Source organism: Miniopterus natalensis, chromosome 1, assembly GCF_054644295.1.
Source record: "Miniopterus natalensis isolate mMinNat1 chromosome 1, mMinNat1.hap1, whole genome shotgun sequence".
Taxonomy (NCBI): domain Eukaryota; kingdom Metazoa; phylum Chordata; class Mammalia; order Chiroptera; family Miniopteridae; genus Miniopterus; species Miniopterus natalensis.
Genome location: NC_142081.1, coordinates 144655250 through 144675700, shown reverse-complemented (window position 1 = coordinate 144675700; position 20451 = coordinate 144655250). Strand labels below are relative to the sequence as shown.

General features: G+C 37.5%; 1 protein-coding gene across 1 annotated transcript; it reads right to left on the bottom strand.

Annotated features, from left to right (window-relative positions):
- Nucleotides 1-489: 489 nt before the first annotated feature.
- On the bottom strand, nt 490-18897 carry LOC107535675 (all-trans-retinol dehydrogenase [NAD(+)] ADH4). The gene is made up of 9 exons (XM_016211198.2): nt 18811-18897; nt 17120-17221; nt 15918-16059; nt 14411-14498; nt 10971-11202; nt 7208-7468; nt 3579-3714; nt 2961-3099; nt 490-823 (listed from the first exon to the last, which is right to left on the bottom strand). Exons 1-9 carry the CDS (start codon nt 18826-18828, stop codon nt 799-801), a joined length of 1143 nt encoding a protein of 380 aa, XP_016066684.1. The 5' UTR covers nt 18829-18897; the 3' UTR covers nt 490-798.
- Nucleotides 18898-20451: the final 1554 nt, after the last annotated feature.

Genomic DNA, 20451 nt, shown 5'->3' with positions numbered 1-20451 from the left:
AATGGGGCTAAGTGAAAAGAAACGAACAGATGTTAGAAAGGAAAGTACTTAGCAGCTCATTAACAAAGAGTAGCTTGTAGTTTATTGGAACTCAGAAATTACATAACAGCATTATATATATGTGATACATATTTTAAAGATATATGTATGTTTTGCACTATATGTGATGTTTTCTAGTAAAATTTTTTGTTATGGGAAATTTTATTTTATTTTTTAAATATATATCTTTATTGATTTCAGAGAGAGGAAGGGAGAGGGAGAGAGAGATAGAAACATCAATGATGAGAGAACCATTGATCGGCTGCAGCCCACAACCCGGGCATGTGCCCTGACTGGGAATCGAACCCTGATCGCCTGGATCCTAGGTCGATGTTCAACCGCTGAGCCATGCCCGGCCGGGCATGTTATGGGAAATTTTAAACATATACAAAAGTAGACAGTATACTGAAGCCCCATATATGTATCACCCACCCTAAAAAATTGTGACTATGTAGGCAATGTAGTTTTTTTATTACCCCTTTATTCTTTACTCCCTCTTCTCCAGAACTAATTTTTAACAATTCCCAAACATCATATGATTCTATTCATAAACACACCAGTTCTCATAGTTATTTAACACAGGAAATATGAATGTGTTTTATTAAAATGCTGTAATCTTTATAGCTATTTGATATTGAGATGTTAACTGTAAATATTTGTTTAAATTCATGGTGATCCTTGGTTCATCATATCAGATGATAAATTAAGAAGACAGGTTCAGATTCAGTCAGATAGTCTTCCAAATTGTTCCTGGGTTCTTCAGAAGATCAGGACTGTCCGAATGCTGTCAACAATTATATTGAAAATTATGTATAATTTTCATCATAAATTTAACCAAAATTCACAAATAATTTTAGTGTTTTCATTTCAGGAGTTGATTTAATCTTTCTTTATAGACACACAATTTGGTAAGCCTAATTTCTTTTCTCTTGTTATACTCTTTTATTTCTGGCATTGATAATACTTTATATATAGTACCCATAAGCTGGGTGAGAATTGGGGACCCTCACTTGGCCCCAGTGGAGGACTTTGTGGTGTTGTTGCCTAGTGGTGCTGTGGAGAAGTAGAGCATAGCCATGTGGTAGTGACTATTTTGTCTTGGAATAGTCCCTGCTCTTGGCTCTTCTGTAGCCCAAGGCACATTGGGCATAAAAGAGGAGGTGGTTGGTATGTTGGGAAGCTACTTTCTGAGAAACCAAATTCCTCCCCCTGATTAAGTCCTTCTACATGTAGTAGCAAAATGGGGAATAACCTGAAGGATAAGGAATTCCTTCCTTTGGACCTTACTGCTGGAGCTGTGGGTTGCCATGCATAAGTGTTTTCTTCACTCAGGGACTGGAAGCTCCACCTCCCTGTGGAGGGAGAACCTCTGTGTCCTTTCCTCACCATGAGTCAGCGTCACTGCACCTTAACAGACCAGTCCATTGTTGTATCCTATCTCCTCTCCTCCACTTCCTTGCTACTGTGCAGTTTGTATGACAAGAGGGCCTGTCCTCAATTGTGTTACCTGTACCCATCTGGTAAGCACACGTGGGAAGGCCCACCCTCTGCCTTGCCTGTTGCCACCTTTCCATCTGTGTGGGCAGTCAGGTGGTCTTCTCAGTGGGCCAGAGGGAGAGCAGGAGGCCTCATTCAGGTGTTTCCCCTAGGTCTCCATTCTACCAGTGATTACCAGACCTATTTTAAGAGTATGGGAGACTTGACCAGTTATTACTAAAGCAATGCAACATTTTCCCTTTGGCTGCCGCTTAGCATTCCTTGTTGGGTATATCCATGACTGAGAACGCTAGAGGCAAATGGGTTTTGGTGGAAGAACTATAAGTGCCAAGGTCCAAGGCCCCAAACCCAACCCAACTCCTAATTTGAGGAATACAGGGATTTTGAGATGGTGCAAGATATTTCTGAGCTTTTACACTAAGTCACTTAGTGTAGCTTAAAAAATAATGTTGATTTCTTTTCTTTTCATTGAACATCTTTTTGATATGTTGTAGCTAACATGTTTCAAATTAGGGAGTTCATATCAGTCAGTAGGGACATTTTCTCAGGTTTCTACTCCATGAAGTAGCCTAGGTCCTTACACCATGGACCTATTTTCTTCGTTTGTCACATTGCTTCTCTATTTCAAACTCCTGTCATTTCACTTTAGGATTCCCCTCTCTCCCCTTCTTTTCTAAAGTATTCTCTTTTCTTTGAGTTTTTGTCCTGCATCTCCTCTGTGCAACATTGTTTCTGGTGTCTTGCCCTTTATTTCTATTGATCAAGGCTCTGTTCCATCATTTTAACCAAAATCACTGATCCTAGTCTTACTCCTCAGTTGCTAGGGATCCCCCACTTGGGACATTTTGATAAATTAGTTCTCAGGGTCCATGCCAAGGGAGCACAACAGAGCTAAACTTGTGGATGAGATGTATGTTACAGGAGACCTATGACAAAGCAAGGTAATGAGAGAGTTGGGACATCCTTTAAGCATCTGATACCTGCCACTCACTCCTCACATCTCTATGGTTTTCACTTGATTCTAGTAAAGAAGGGCCTACAGTGTGCACTCTTTGTCAAATTGTAGAATGTAATGATTCAAGTCATGACTATGTTGCACTGACTGCCCTGATGGTATAATATAGAAACCTCTCTAAGGAGCGGCCTCAACTAAGTGATTGTTTGTGAAAGGAAAATATGTGTCCGTTTACACCACCCTTTGATGTTGGAACAGTGTATGGCAGTGTTCATTATGGAAACAGAGTAGGAACCTAGGAAGTGGTCCCCCACCCCAAATGGCCACTGTTTCATTTTTTAAACACCTCTGGTTTGTCTGATGATGTGGAAAATGTCAGAAAAGAAACTGATTAGTTTTTAAAATCAGATAAAAATAGAGTCATTATAAAGGCTTTTGAAACCACTTACCCTTCTGTTTGGTAATTTACCTTTTTCCTTGGTGCATTAGGTCAAATGCCTCATTGATTTTTTCAAAAGGCAAGGTATGGGTCACCAATGCATCCAGGTTGAATTTCTTATTCTTGTAATCAGTAACCAGCTTTGGAATAGAATCTCTGCCTTTCCAACCTGTATTTGGCCAAAAGTCCAAATAAACACATGGTGCTGGACATGAACAGGTAGTTTATCAGTGTTTGTTGAATGAATGAAATTACTTGGTCAGATTTAGCTTGCTCCAAAGAGATGAAAACCCCTATCATTTTTAATTTTCTATAATTTTACCTACTTTAAAATTTTCTTCATAGGAAAAAGTTAAGATTATTTTTTATTTCTAGATAAGAATTTATGTCTACTTGGTCCAAGTTTGCCTTTTGTTCCTCTATGTTTGTTCATTTTCGTGCAAATAGAACTTCAGTTTGCAAATTTTAGTTATCCTTCTGGTCAAAGTCTTTACTTTCAAGTAATTAATAGAATAGCTTTTGTGTAGTCTTTAGATTTATTCTTGGGACTCAATATTTAAGCAAGTTATTTTACTTTTTATTCGATAACCTTTGCTATAACAATTTGAGTACCAGTATGGAGAAAATTAAAAGGAAAAAACAACTGACCACCGAAAGCTGATCCATTGATAGTACGGCCCATTAGTATGTCCATTGGAGAAACAGTCAATCCTTTGTCATCAACGCCTACTCCAATGAGAGTACAGGATCCCCAACCTACTGTTGTGCAATCCAGGGCTGCTTTCTGGAAAGTGAAACAAAAAAGGCTAGCTGAATAAATAGACAAGTAGAACATACCTTTAGTGTGCATATGTACTGTGTTTTAGGGAAAATTTAAACAACTCTGCATATGAGATCATGGGAGTCAGTCTCATGAGGTCATAATGTTGTAGACTGAGGCTTGAGGCTTTGTTTCACACAGAGCATTCAATAAAATTTTGAGCTTCATCAAAAACGATGTTAGAAAGAAACAGAACATATGATTTCAGCCTGTGTAATGCCATAGTTATGCTGAATTCATATCATTGTATATCAAGAAATATACACATATATGAAATTAAGAAAGATCAATAGACGATATTGCAAAATCAAGTCGACAAGGTTTTGACCTGGTATTTGACAAGGTATTGTAAAATTTTGCAATTTCCGGGGACATAGAATCAAAATCTTTAAAGTCATGGAGAGATGGTGATTATTCAAAAGAATCTAAGATGAGGCATATTCTGTAAATTTAGTGGATCTCAATGTAGGATAAATGAAAATAAATGCCATTTAAAATAGAGGGCAAAACAGTTAAAATGACACTGGCTTCTCATGAAACATTTCATCTGCTTCCCTCCATTTTTTTAATGCTTTCTTGCAGTTAGGTGGAGTTGTATGACCTGTTCTGGCCAATGTGCTTCGGCAGAAGTGATGTGTCATTTCATAGCCAAAACAGAACAGCTAGTGTACATCCTGCCACCTGTCCCTTCTCCTATGTAACAACCAGGAGGACCTCATGTTGAGATGGTGAAGCCACAAATTTGAACTTCCTTGATTGGTGGCTCACCACATAGAACACAGTGGCCTGGGGGAGTTGCATTGAGCTTTGCATGAGAGAAAGAGAAAACATTGTTATCTTAGCCTGCTGCCTGTTTGGGATGAAGATAAAACTCTGAAGACTGGAAGTGTAAATAAATTTAAGAAGACAACCTGTGGAGGGCCATTCCACTTAAGAGTCCTATGGTAAATAAACAGTTAGAATGTTTTGAGACTAGTGTTGTAGAAGAGGAATGTAGACTTTGTCCCCCATCCGTTGCCGTAGTCAGCAGGCAGCTAGACTCTGACCTGTGGGGGCAGTTTTACTTTTGCAGAAGTTCCAGTAGGAAGTAGAGTTCCTTTTCATCACTGATCATTATGTGCAACAAGGAATTTGAAGTCCAGTAAATTCTTTCCTTCTTCTCTCTCTGTGTCATGCTAATGACAGAAGATAGTGCTCTAGAGCTTTAAGACTATATATTGAAATTTTTATTTGATTATGTGTTTGTTTATTGTTTTGAGAATTTGTAATATTTCTAAATAGAAACTCCCACCTTTTGCAATTTTTATATGGCAGAACCATTTTTGTTTATGTAACAACATAGATTCATGTTGAGGGGAAAAGACCACAGGTAATACTGGTCACCTTAAGGTAGCTGCTTACATTGATTTCTTTTTCTTTTAATGCTCATCCGAGGATACTTTTCCCATTGCTTTTCAGAGAGAGTGGAAGGGAGAAAGAGAGAGAGAAACGTCAGTTGGTCACCTCCCGCACGTGTGCCTACCGGTGCCGGGGTTGAGCCTGCAACCAAGGTACCTTCGGTGACTGGAATTGAACCCGGGACCCTTCAGTCCCAGGGCCAACCCTCTAACCCCAAGCCAAACCAGATTGGGTCACTTACATTGATTTCTGTTTTGTTTCTAAATGTTTTTCCTATTGCTTTTTCTACATTTCTGAGTTTTGCTCCAAGCAAGGAATTAACCTCCATAATGACTTAAATGGGTATTATATGCAAATTCAGGTTTTGATTTAGTAGCCTCTGATAATTTTTGATGAGAATTATTTTGAATTCTCACAATCTTATAATATTGTCAATTATTGTAACTTTCTATTTTTCTCTTGCGTTCTTTAGGCTACTTTAGAGCATGAGAGATCATTTAAATCAAGTTCATAGCCATTAGTGTAATATCCTCTATAACCCAGAAATTAAACTTTTTTTTGTTATGGAAACTTTTGGTGAAAGGATAGGTAACTAGCTCATCTTTTTGTGATTAAATCACCTACATGTTTCAAAATTTGCTTTCTCTAGTGTAATTTTATTCCAGAATTATGATACATTTCTTGGTATAATAAATCTATTTATAATAGAACTAGTGAAGTTTTAGGTCTGTGGTTCCCACCTTGAGAAACTTGTAAAAAATACTGGCACCTAGGCCCCCAACTCTAGAGAGTATCTAAGGTGTGTCCATTCACCGATTCTAAAAAACAACAACTCCCCAGGCACTTAAAAAGTATAGCCAGTGTTGAGAATATCTGTACTACGGAAATAAGGGAAATAGGCTGAATTTCAATGTTTATAAGAAATTTGAGCTGTGAAAAGTGGAGGAATGGATGTGGCACATTGCAAGCTGCACGTGCCAAGGACAGGCCCTGAATCTCTGAACCCAGGGAGCAGTGCAGGACAGGAGCTCTTAATGCATGAATTGTCAGTAAGAGCTAACATTTACTGAGTGCTTATTACCTTCCACATCCTCCTTCAACCAGTTATATTATTACAATGAAACCATTCTGGGAGGAAAGATCAGGAATGGCAGCCTGCTGCTCTCAGCAGCTCTTCCTGGTCCTCGCTCTGTTCTGGGACCTCACCAGCTCCTGATTGAAGTACAGAATTTTATTTTTATACCTTCCCTAGAGGAGGGTGTTAGGAGCCATGCTGAACGAAAGTGTAAATAAAAGCCTAGACACTCTGGCAAGTTAACTTTTCTATCTGCTGCCCCTGAGGTTGGCTCTTTCCGCTTTCCAGGTTAGAATAGAATAGACGGGGGTAGCTTCACGGGCCCTGCAAGTCAGGGAGCCTGTCCTAAGAGAAGAAATCTGAGTGATACAAAATTGTAGTGTTTAGGAAGAAAAGACTGAGTTTTTAGTTTTGCAGTGTGTGTGTATTTAGTATGTTGAAAATTAGAATAAGTAATTTGGACCTAATTTTGCAGCCCATTTATTGAGTCCAATGGACAGAACTGGATTGTGTGTAGGTTGCTGGCCTCTCCCTGCTCTGCTTTTGATGGGAGGGGGTACCTTCTGCTGTTAGGGTGACAGAGGTCCTTTCTCTTACTCCTCCTTAAAATCTGCCTATCCTTTTATCATTTTTTTGCTCACTTCTTCCAGGCACAATTCTTTAACAAATTTCATTTCTAAATTTTCTCTGAATTTCATGTGGAAAAATAAATATTAATAACATATTAATAAATAAATATTTATTAATAATAACATATGAGTAGTAATCAGTAATAATTATTAATAGAGAAATACCAATTATAATACACTACACAATAGCTAATATATTATTAATAAACATTGTTTAATATATAAACATAATTTATAGACCTATAAATATATTAATATTAAATATGAAATGAATAAATACATTAATACATACTATCAATGTTGATTGATGTTAATAAATATTATTTCTTATGTAGTATTATACAAATATACATACCATGACTTCAGATCCACCTGCACAGTCAAGTGCAAAATCCACACCCCCATTGGTCATTTCAATGATGACCTCCTGGATGGGTTTCTGTAGGTCTTTAGGATTGAGGCAGTCAGTGGCTCCCAGGGCTTTGGCCTTTGCAAACTTCTCACTGTTGATATCAACAGCTATGATTCTGGAAGCTCCTGCTGCTTTACAACCAATTAAAGCAGAAAGGCCGACGCCTCCCAGGCCAAAGACGGCACAAGTAGAACCTGGGGTAACCTGCATACAGGAAAATCATGTTAACTTAAAGCAGCTGGTCCCACATTTTTTAAAGGTGCAGGGTGAGGTGGGCACAGGAATATTCTAAGACTAAGACTAAGACTAAGACTAAGTGATGTAGCCACACTTGGGAAATGTATCATGGGAAAATGAATGAGTCACTGACTAAATTTGGAGAATCGTTTGAGGGCCATTAGGATCATCAATTTATAAGGAACAAGCCCAAGTGGAAATCATTTCCTTGTTTTTCTTTTTTAGTGTTATCACAACAAAATTAGAAAGTTCACAGATTACAAAGGCTTTATTGTTTGTCCTTTTAAATAGATGAGAAGTAATTTGATTTCTGTATTTTTAATGGGCCTTATTTGGTTGTGTTAATGTCACAGTTTTGAATGACCACTAATATTTCTCTAAATGTGAATTAACTCAGTCATCCCAATGATCAGTTTATTTAAATGTAATGAGATCCACATTTCCTTGCATGGCTGCATGGCATTGGAGGCTTTTTACTATCTGACCCCTATCACCTTCCGATTTTATCTCCGTGATATTCTCAGTACTATAGCCAAAACAAACTGTCACACTTTCTTTTCCTCATGTCTTAGTTCATGCTGTTCCTTCAGCCTGCTGTACTTTTCGCCTTAATTCCTTTAATAAGAGTATAATCTATATTTTTGGCTTGACGTAAATAACACTCTCCCCACAAACTTTCCTTGGTTCTTCAATCAAAAAGTAGTGCCAACTTGAATATGTTACTCTGTAGAGTGAGGTAGTGGCAAAAAAAAAAAAAATGCTGCATAGAGAGATGCTTAATTAATATTTTCTAATGATGAAGAGAAACTATTTAAATTAAAGCATAAACAAAAGGGAAAGAAAAATATGTGCCCTCCAGAAGTATCGGAAACAGAATTGCTAAGAAATAGAATGCGCTTTTACTTTATGCATGATATTGGGTATGCTATTTAGGGGGAATAAAAATATATGTGTAAATATTCAGAATAATGTTTTATATACACTGTACTATTTACTGTATTATTGTGGCATGTGTTTAGTTTATTTCCAAATATAGGGTATCTCCCCAAAATGTATGCACACACTTTGAGTAATTATAAAGGCAATGTTTATTAAAATGCATTTTATTTTCAAAATTGAGCTATGAGCTGTTAAAGTGTTTATACATTTTTTTGGGACACTGTGTATATTTCTGCAGAGAGTGTGCTAAGAAGCTTGCCCGTCTCATCGAGAGTGGAAATGCGTTTTTCCCACTGCAGCAATGTTGTGTGCAGTAGTTGGATTCTCAGGCCAGCTCACAACAGTGTACAAATTGAATACACTGCACTAGTTGTATCATATAGCCAGACCCCAATGTGTAAAAGCGCTTTAGATTGCAGTACTGGGGTGGTCACTATAAAATACGCCCTCCCCATTTGATTTTCTATCTGCACACAACACTGTTTCAGGACATTTGCATACTTCCAAAGATCTCTGTGAAATGTGATTAATTTGGCCATCAAGGATATGAGCAAATTAAAATGAACCCGGGTTCTGGTGCTGCTGTGGGAGGTCCCCAATAATTATACAGAGTTGTTGCATCACTTTTCTTCCGAGAAGTAAATTAAACTTTATTAAGCGTCTTGCCTTTTGTCTAGAATTATTGCTACTTCACTTCTGTTTACTTGGTTCTAGGAGTTATTTTTCTTCTAGAGCTGCTTCTGACCCTGAGGTGGTTTAGCTGTTCCTCAGCAGCAAGAGGAACATGTCCTGGGAATTTAGATCAACTTTGAGTAGATTTAAAAGAAAACAGTAGCTGAAGCTCTAGTGTTAGTATTCCCGAAGAAAGATTATAGTAGTAGAAGGTGAGAGTCTGCATGGAGTCCAGAAAAGGGGATGTGTGTAGCCCAAAGAGCAATAGCTCTTCCCTGGGACTCCAGCGCTATCTACAGGAGAATGTGCCCTGACTGCCCAAGTCACATGGGCTGTTAATCCACCCCACTAACACCTTTCCTCCAGGAGCCTTCAGATTGTAGTGTGGCTTCCCATACACCTTTTAATTTTTATTAATGAGTGAGTGAATGAATGATGAACAAATGATGTTTTGGAGGTAGATGATATGCTGATGGTCAAGAGTATCATCCTTGTGTACTTGGCCAATATAATTCTCAATGAAAAGTCATGCCTTGATATTCTGGCTACTAGATCAACCTCTTATTTTCATTAGGCCGACTTTGCTTCCTTGACACCGAACAACTGCAGGCAACTTGATAAAATGGAATTTTTGTCACAAAACTGAGGACCAAACCCCACCCCAATGTTTTGAGGGTTGCATATGAACCTAGCTTTGTTCATTCATTCCCTGAAAAGTTGTCACATTCCTACTATGTGCCAGGCATAGGGCTAGGCTCCAGAGATAGCACAATGAACAGGAGAGAGTTCTTGCCTTCAAGGAACAAATAGTCTCATAGGAAGGAGAAATAATGGGAAGTCTCTCTATAGTGTAATAAGAAGGTAGACAGGAATAAACACAGGTACTTTGGAGAAAACTGGGAGGGCACCTAATGCATGCCTAAAAGGCTGGAATAATTTTCCAACAGGAACTGACAAATACAAAAAGTCAGCCAGAGAGGTGGGGTTGCTTTCCAGGCATGTTGATGGGAGCAAGGTGTGCAAAACCCAGAGGCCCCAGTGACTGGAGGCAAGGCTGGGGGAACAGTGAGCCTGGGCAAGGAGAAGTAAGGAGAACCAGTTAAGGAAAAGAGGAGTAATGAAAGGGGAGTGAAATAGGCAGATATGTTGTTTAGAAAGACCAATTTTAGTTGCATTTTGCAATTGTGAGTCAAGGGATGAAGACTGATGTCAAGGAGATTTAAATAAGGAAATTATTTGAGGGATACTGATATCTCTCTAGTCTCTTAAACAGCTTTGAAAAGCTTATAAACTCTAATATGGGATTCCAGGGGCATATCTTGTCACCTTTAAGGCTGCCATCTGAGACCCTCCATTGGAGCCACAAAAGGATAGGGTGAGAAGCAGAGATGACTTACTGCAGTTTAGGGAGAGGAATCTGTCCCATCAGGGAGAAGGTAGGAGTGGGCATATGCAGATGGGTGGGTCTCTATAGTTTCTGTTGTCTCTTGACTGGGTCTGCTGTCCCAGGATGAGAATTCATATTTAGGGGACATATTTAAGCAGGCTGTATTTAAATTAGGGACAGTCTGTAATATAACGTACTAGTATAGAAAAATAAATTAACATGAATTGGTTGCCAAATCTATGACAGGCACTGGACCAGATGTCTTACATATGTAATATGATTTAATTATTCCCACAGTAATTTGTAGTAGATATTATTATAGAGAGATAGGAGTAGAGAGGTTAAATAACTTGCCTAAAATCACAGAGGTGATAAAAGGCAGAGCCAGGGTTTGAAGTCAATGCTAGCTGCTTTATCACGCTGCCTCCTAATAACTTCTATTTTATAGAAGCTGGTGGTTAACCATTTTACCTTGGCATTGTTGATTGCAGCTCCATAGCCAGTTGAAAACCCACATCCAAGCAGACAGACTCTCTCTAAATCTGCATCATCGTCTATTTTTGCAAGATTAGCATCTGATACGACAGTGTACTGAGAGAAGGTACTGGCCCCTAAGAAATGGTAAACTGGTTTTCCTTTGCAGGTAAACCTGCTGGTTTTGTCTTCCATTACTTCTTGCTGAACCAGAGGATTTTTGAATGGACTAGAGAGTTAAAAAAATATATACAAAAAAGAGAAAGTAATGGATCACTGATTACTTTCCTGAAAAAAAAAAAGTTAAGCATTATGTATTAGTTATGACAGTTTTGTGATATGGAGACATAGAGAAAATGTCTTGAGACTTTTTGTCCAAACACACACACACACACACACACACACACACACACACATATTTATATATAATAAAATTTGTAATTAAATATCATTTAAATAACATGTAATCTTATATAATTATTATATATAATATACTATAATGTAGAGTAAAAACATAATGTAAAAATGTATAAAATATGTAAATAATGTGTATAATATAATACACAATATATTATATGTAGTAGGAGTCATCTAAAGATGATAATGATGAGAATAGTAAACATTTTATTGAATACTTTTTATGTGCCAGAAGCCCTTTTAAGGGCTTTACATGTATTCTTAAAAATTGTTATTATGGAAAATTCAAACAAATATAAATATACAAAGAATAGCACAATGAATCCCCATGTAAGCATCTCGCATCTTCAGCAATTAGCAACTCATGGCTGATCTGGTTTCATCCATTACCCACCTCCATCCCCCACACCACCAACTACCCTCTCCCCATTTTGGACTATCTTGAAGGAAATCACTATTTCATCATAAATACAGGATGTGCCTGAAAAATGTGTGCACACTTTAACAGCTCACTTAATTTTGAAAATGAGCTGTATGTTAATAAACACTGACTTTATTATCATTCAAAGTGTGTACACATTTTTGGGAGAAACACTGTATTTCAGTATATATCTCTAAAAGATAAAAAATTTTGTGTAAGTCCACAGATTGCATTTGGTTGATATATCTCTTAAATCCCTTTTAATTTCCAGATTTTCACCTCTCCCCCCTCTTTTTCTTGCAGTTTATTTTTTGAAGAGTCATTGGTCCTGTAGTTTTCCTCATTCTGGATTTTTTGATTGCATCGCTATAATCTGGTTTAACATGTTTCTCCATCCCTGAATTTCCTCTAGTATGTTTTATCTAAATGCTTGACCTGATTTGGGTTTTATATTTTTGTAGGCTTACTTCAAAGGTGGTGGTGTGTATTTTCATCTGGAGGCACATAATGCCTCATCTGCCTTTTTGTGATGTCAGGAAGAATTGATGGTCATTGTCCAAATCTGTTATTTCATTAAATGTTTGCAAAAGGCTGTATTAATTCTTTGAACATCTACAACAACCCTGTGAAATAGGCCTTATTATTATCCCCATTTCATAGATGAGGAGATTGAGGCAGAGGAATAAATGTAAGTGTAGGACCACTAGTTTTAGTAACCATTAAGGACAAATAGATCTTTCTATAGTTTCAGTAAAGTAAGGAATAAAGTGATTCAGCTTTGGGCTCGCTGATGTAGCTCGGTTGGCTGGGGTTATCCCGGCCACCTAAGGGTTGCAAGCTTGAGTCTGGGTCAGGGCACATTCCTGGGTTTCAGGCTCAGTCCCCTGGGTTTCAGGTATGTGGGAGGCAGCCCATTGATGTTTCACTTTCGAGTGGATGTTTTTCCCTGTGCTCTCTTCCTGTCCTCTCTCTAAAAATCCATACAAAATCTTTAAGGAAAAAGAAAAGATTTTGGACTCTGGAACTTATGGCCTGGATTCAGAATTTAGCTCTAGCCTGGCTGGGCATGGCTCAGCGGTTGAGCGTTGACCTAGGATCCAGGTGATCGGGGTTTGATTCCCTGTCAGGGCACATGCCTGGGTTGCGGGCTCAATTAATGACTCTCTCATCATTGATGTTACTGTCTCTCTTTGAAATCAATAAAGATATGTTTTTTAAAAACAAACAAAACAAAAGACAACAACAAAATTTAGCTCTAAGACATATCTATGTGGCGGTGGAATAAATTACTTTACTGTGTCTCATTGCATTCCTCTCTCCTCTCCTTTAGAAGTAGCTGCTATTCCGAACTTGGCATTTATCATTCCAGTGATGTATTTATACCTTTACTAATACACATGTAACCATAAACAATGTATGATATTGCTTTTGTATGTGACACATTACTGAACATATTTGTCAGCAACTTGCTTCTTTCCCTTAACATTGTTTGTGTGAGATCACAGTGGTCCCCCCTTATTGTGGGATACGTTCCAAGGCCCCCAGTGGATGGCTGAAACCTTGGATAGGACTGAACCCTGTATATACTATGATTTTTCCTATACGTACATACCTTTTCACTTAAAGGAAGCATTTCAGGATTTTCTTTGGTGTATCTGAATTGCCTGCATCACTATTCTTTGGGACCATTATTAAGTAAAATAAGGGTTACTTGAACACAAGCACTGAGATACTGTGATAGTTGATTTAATAACTAAGATGGTTACTACGTGACTAACAGTCAGGGAGTATATATGCCGGTCAAAGAAATGATGCACTTTTGGGGTAGGATGAAGTGAGATTTCACCCCACTACTCAGAATGGCGTGCAATTTAAAACTGAATTGTTTATTTCTGGAATTTTCCATTTAATATTTTCAGACCACAGTTTACCATGGGTTATGGAAACCTTGGAAAGTGAAACCATAGTTAAGGGGGAAAACTGTAATCTATGTTGATATATGTAGATCAAGTTTAGCCATTTTCATAGCCACATAGGATTCTGTTGTGTTGTTGCATAGCAATTTGTTAATCCAGTGATTTTCAACCTGTGTGCCTTGACAAACTGGTGTGCTGCAAGAATTTTTAAAATATGCAATACCTAGCTATTTAGTCCAGGGCACTGACCTCTTCTCCCTTAGATTGTCAAATAGAAAAATGGCAACAGACAAACACAACAATAGCTATCTGTGTGAATGAATCAAAATTATACCTATTTTTTTTTTGGATTGGCAAGAAATATATTTTTTGGTGTGCTGCAGATTTAGTTATTAGTTTATGTGTGCCATGAGATGAAAAAGGTTGAAAATGGGTGTGTTAATCTATTCTCTTGTTGATGGACATTTGTGCCTTTTCAGTTGTTTGCTCCTATAAACAATGTTGCAATGGACATTGTAGCGCATGTCTCCTTGGGTGATTTTGCAAGAGTTCCTTGAACGCACCTGAGTAGAATTGGTGGGTAGAAAGTATGCCCATGTTCAACTTCATTAGGTTTAGCCAATGTACTGCTCAAAATACCTGTGCCAATTTATAATCTTACTAACAGTATATATAGAGCTTACCTGAGTTTTGCACAGAAATTTGTGAGTGGACTCAAACAGAACTTGCATTTTTTACATTGAGGCATGTAGAGTGGAATTACTTTGTCACCTAGAAAGAAAAGCCGTATGTTAGATGGTGCCTATAAGTGTTAATTATAAATGTGACCTATAAATAATTTCTACCAGATGAATCAGTGGAAAACACCATTCTTTATGGTATACATTTATGTTCAGCAGAAAGTATAGGCGGCTACAACATTTTGTTACTCTAGAAGATTGCTGATTTCCCCAAGTATTACCTACACTTTTTCTTTCTTTTTCCCCTGCTAGGCAGTCAAGGAACAAATCTGTATTGTTAGCATCCGGTGAAGAGTCCTACCTGAGACTGCTGTCCTTGCAGCTCTCTACTTCATAACTATTATTTATTATATTTCTAAACTGCTGTGTGGAATAGAACATCCTTATATAATAGGAGAGGTGGAGAGTGACAGGCTAGATACGGAGAGTAATTTTCACACCAAAACCGTGTTTCACCATTTGTTTTACTCTCAGATACCACATTTTCTACTTTTTATTCAATTTTGATATAAAAATGGCTTCTATCCTCTGATTACCAAAGTCCAGTCATAATGAACATTTGTTCAACATTTAGTATGTGCCATACACCATTCTAACTGCTTCCTTGTATTGTCTCATCTAATTCTCAGGACAACCATTTGAGATGGGTAGTATTATTGTCCCCACTTTAGAAAACAGAAGTCTGAGTCACAGAAAAGTGACTTACCTGGCTAAGGTCACAGTGCCAGTAAGTGGCAGAGCTGGGACCACTAGATTCCTTCATGGATGCAAACTTTTCAGAAGTGATTGTTTTTATGATCTTGTTTGGAATGGAAAGATACTAATATACCTCAAGGTTTGGAGCATTCTTATTAAAGGAAGAAAGAATGAAATGGCCATCCTGTCTGACAAGTGAGGATTCATGGCCTATATTCCGTATTTTGTGGATCTGTTATGAAATCTGAAGTTAACAGTCTCAGTCATTGGCATGTTTCATTTACATGTTATTTTTAGTTTTCAAACTTCCAGAAAGGCCCTTAAGCTAACACTGGCATATGTATAACATTTCTCACTTAAGCTACCTACAGAATGAGCTACCTCATTCTTTGAATTCTTTATAATATTAAATTAGTTTTCTGTTTATTTAGAGGAGGTTGTTATTAGTTGTCATTTGTGCTCCATGGATGCTTCAGTTTAATTTAACTTTGTTGCTTAGCTTCATAGGGCAATTTCTTAGTGCTTTATGTAAATAAAGTGACCATAGCCCCCAGAGTGTACTAGATGATTCTGATTTCAAGCATTCAGTCTCATTTTTGGACTGTGATAGATTGTGGTTCTCACTTTTGCTTTGTTAAAGAGGGCCCCCTTATGTAAACAGAGATCAAATATATAGCATGCAAAGGAATCTATCAGGAATTATCCCTGAAATATCCTGACATTTCCACTTAATTGGAATCAGAAAATAAAATACCTGGTTTGCAGCTGGTCACTCCTGGCCCAACACTTTCCACAATTCCTGCCGCCTCATGGCCAAGGATCACTGGGAACAGAGTGTTCGTGAATTTAGGATTGAGGATATGGGCATCACTGTGGCATAGGCCAGTGGCGATTATCTACAAAGCAACGAATACTTGAGTTATTTCTGTAAATATATCACTGAGGTTGTTAAGTGGATAATTTTAGGATAATTTCAATGTCACTTTGAGACTTAACAACACTCTTAGAACTCAATAAAAAAATAATACTTTGAAAAACACCAAATATATATTAGGATATATTCTTTTCCTCTTATACCTTTGTTTTCTGCCTTTTACTGTTATTGGAAAAATAATGAAAAGAGATAAAATTGGCAGTTACTGTCTCCAGGGAAGGAGAAATCAAAGGTAATAGGGAAAATTTAAACAAAGTCTAATAGGCAGAGGGAATGGAGAGGTCACAGGATTATAGGCTTTGTTCAAATTTTGTTGAAATGACACGAAATGAAATAGAGGTAATAAAAACTTTATAGTTAAAAGTGAGATATCAGGTAAAAGTTTGTCTAAATTGTTGTTGTGTCTTTATATTATTTATTTTTCAAGATTCTGCTCATGAGGCTATTGCATTCATTCTCATGTAGAAACCCTTCCTGTGGGGGTTGGAGGGAAAACATAAGCCGGGCCAGCCAGCTCTGGGGAAAATGGAGAAAGGATCCCAGTTTGCCTTGTATGATCTGTCTACTCAGTGTGGGCTCTTCTCCCTGCTCAGCCACTCCTGCCCCTTCATCTGGGCACCCAGACCCTATGCGGCCCTGGGCAGCACTTCAGTGTTTCCCCTTGTTTTTAAGCAAATTCTCTATCTTCCTTTTAATAATGCTCTCTTTTAATTGGCAACTGCAAAACAAAAAGAAAGCATAACTAATTCTAATTGAATATGAATTCCTTAATCTGATTCCTAAGGTTTATGATTAATTTTAAGGTACTTTAGTTAAATTTAAAGGCCATTATCAATAACTAGTGAGAAAAAAATTAATCATTAGCCCTGCTGGGATAAGGCCTGTTCTTATCTGAAGCTAAGATATGATTCCCTCTCTGAGAACTCCAGGGCCTCCCAGTCAACTCACATAGGCTTGACCTGGCAGAATCCAAGTCTGACCTTAGTGCCTGTCTGTCCTGCCCAGGGAGAGTCCCCACTCACCTTAATTCGAACTTCATGTGCCTTCGGGGGAGCTACCTCAACTTCTTCTATACAAAGGGGCTTGCCTGCTTCCCAGGCGATGGCTGCTTTGCATTTAATAACCTGGGAGAGAGGGAGGGAGAGTGAGGGAGAGAAGAGGAGAGGGCAAGGAGAGGTGTGGGGAGGGGAGATGGGAGGGAGGGAGATGGAAAGAGAGAATATTATTGGAAAAATTAAAAAACATATTGATACATAATTTCATGAAAAGGAGTTATGGCGTTTGTGGCTGGATGTTATATATAATTATATTATTTTAAAGAAAAGGTGTGTTCATTGAAAATATGAAGATAATCTACATTGTAGTGCTTGCATTTTAATTTTTAAAAAATAGTATTTTATTGATATTTAGAGATTGGAAGGGAGAGAGCTATTGATGCGAGAATGATCGGCTGCCTCCCGCAGGTCCCCCCTCCAGGAATCGAACAGGCAGCCCTTCGGTGTACGTTATGACGCCCACCCAAATGAGCCACACTGGCCAGGGCAGTCTTTTAATTTTTGAAAGGAACAAGTGCATTACAGTTTACCTTAATAAAAGGCCTTGATATTTCTCCCCCTCAGCAACAGAGAGGAGACATTATAGGGTCTGGACAGGGTAGGTGTCCAATAAGTATTTGTTGACTGAATGATTTGTTATCAGCTCTGAATTACCTGAGTCCTTATTGCTAGAGCATAGATGTGTTTTTTACAAGTTTGTAGTATGATTGTTGCTTGGACCAGAAGTTACTGACATCACTAGGGTAAGTGATAGAGCTACAAGCCCTGTCCCAGATTCCCTAAATTAGAATCTTCGTTTGAACAAGCTTCAGGCGATTCATATGCACATGAAAGTTTGAGAAGTGAGGCTTAAATAATTAGTAAATTTATCAGTAGAATATAAATTTAAAAAAATTGGTCTCTGCAAGAATTTGGTTAAAAATGTATAAAAAGAAATTAAGCAGGAGTCTATAAATTAATTTTATTAATTAAGCAGGATTATATAATTAAAATTTTATTCAGCCTCTTCACATATTTTTAGTTTTAAATATAAGTAACATTGAAAGAAACTAGAAAGAAACACACCTATAATTCTCCATTCTAATGCTACTAGTTTTGTTCTTGATGTGATTTTCCCAGCCTTTGACAACATGAATACATATTTTTTGATATTTGTTATGTAATTTTGAGTTATATTTAAAAATGTTTTATTTACAAATGCAATATATATTAATTATGGGAAGTTTGAAAATACAAATAAAAACAGAAGAAATAAAATCGCCTGTAATTTATGAGGTAAGTCCTTTGAGCCATCGCCAAATGGGATCTTATTGTATGTGATAGTTTTAATCTACTTTTCTCTACTTATTATATATTATGAATACTTTCCATAATGTTCTCTAACACTACTTTTAACAAATATGCATTCTATTTTATAGTTATAATGTAGCTACCCAAATCTCTTTTTTTTGTCCATTATAAATAACATTTAATTTAACACCCTTGTGGTAAGCATTATGGCAAATCCACAGTAATTTTCTTAGAGTAAATTTCTAGCATGGGGGATATTTTGATCAACTTTACATGAATTTCTTTCTGAGAGTGGCTTAAATTCAAGCTTCTTTTAGCAAGTGTATACAAAAAGAAGACTTGAACAAAGAAAAAGTACATTTGCTTACTTTGCCTGTAGTGCCCATTTTTCTTTGGGAAACTCGCCTTGGAAGCTTCTTTCTGATTTAAGAAGTTCTTCCACTTCTGTCCGGGATGCTTTCTCTCTCTCTGGATTGAACTGTCGTTGCATAAATACCATCCCCGCTCTTTTATTATCCAATCACTTTCCTTTTTGTTGCTGTGATCCACATCTCTGCCCATATTTCACCACATCATTTGTGGTATCGTATTTCAGCTGCCAGCAGCCTTTGCTCCCAGTCATTACTTGGAGATTTTTGTTTACTTTCTTTCTTTTTATTGCAAAGTATAAGGTGATAATAGAAGTTTATGAAACATATACATATGAGTTAACACAAAATTATAAAGGACATTTCCACTGCTCCAGAATCCTTCCTGTACCCACCCTTCCCCTTCACAACCCTAATAATTACTTCCTTGCATTTCTTTATGATTTATGTTCCTATGTAAGTTTATTTAAAACTTTATATGAATGAAATCTTAGTGTATGTATTCCTTCATGTCTTTTCTCTCAACTCCATGTTTCTTTCAGCCACATTGCTTGAAACTGTTTGTTTTCATTATCATTTAACTTCCTTCTTTTCTCTTTTCTTCTTTGCTTTGCTTTTTGCTTTTTGCTTTTTGTCTTTTGCTTTTTGCTTTTCTTCTTATGGTGAATCAGTGGTTGCATTGAAAAGTTTCCTTGGGAAAATTCAGGACTAATACACAACCAGTATGCACTATTACCGTGATGCCAACAGTCAAAATGGAAATACTTTTGTTGCAGCTGGTAAAATCCAGTCCGTTTCAACTCTGTTGCAGCCCTGGGGAGACCTTTTCATCACTGCTGAGCAGCACGCTGGCCCAGTGGCTGTGTAGGCTCATCGTGCACCTCCTGTTGCTTCTGGGTCTCTGGGTGTGCACAGTTCAGAGTGGTCCCGGGATGCCGGTGGCAAGAACCCGGTGCTGCATCTAGCCTTCTGGGGCTGTGACCACAGATGCTGTGGGCCAGAGCTCCCCTGGAATCACACTTGCATGGCTGATGTGGGAAACAGTGTCCTATAGGTCGCTAAACATTTTGACTAGGCTGGAATTGCTGAGTCTTCAATTTTGATAGACAAGGTCAAAGTGTTTTGCAACATGGCTTCACCTTCCAGCAACAAAGTATCGGACTTTGCCCTGGGCGGCATCATCGCCAATGCTTGGAATGGCCAGGCTTTACAATTTTTGATGATCTGTGGTGTGGAATGATAAGTAATTGTTTTTAATTTGTAGTTCTGTGATTATTAATGAGAATAAGCACCAGTGGTGTACCAGAGCCAGGTCATACTGATTTTTGGCCTGCTTATTATGTTAACTGCTGAGAGATGTTTAAATATCATTATTATATAAATCTGGTCATTTCTTACATTTCTTACTTTTTGCTTTACATACTTTGAGGCATGCAAGTATCCTTTGTTGTATGTATTTTAAGAGTTTAACAATGTATTTTGCCATCTTTCTCTGTCAGTATGTTTTCTTTAAAGCATTTCTTTTAATGTTACCATAGTATTCTATTTCTTCCAGAGTTTAATATATTATTGTAGACTAATTAAGTTGTTCTTTTATACTTTTTGGAGGTAGAATTTATACTCTTTGCTTCTACTTTCTCA

Excerpts from the sequence above, each read along its gene's own strand:
- LOC107535675 (XM_016211198.2), bottom strand. Across the intron at positions 16,060-17,119 it reads CACATGAAGTTCGAATTAAG|ATAATCGCCACTGGCCTATG; the intron begins GTGAGTGGGGAC and ends GTTGCTTTGTAG. Across the intron at positions 14,499-15,917 it reads AGTGACCAGCTGCAAACCAG|GTGACAAAGTAATTCCACTC; the intron begins GTATTTTATTTT and ends TTTTCTTTCTAG.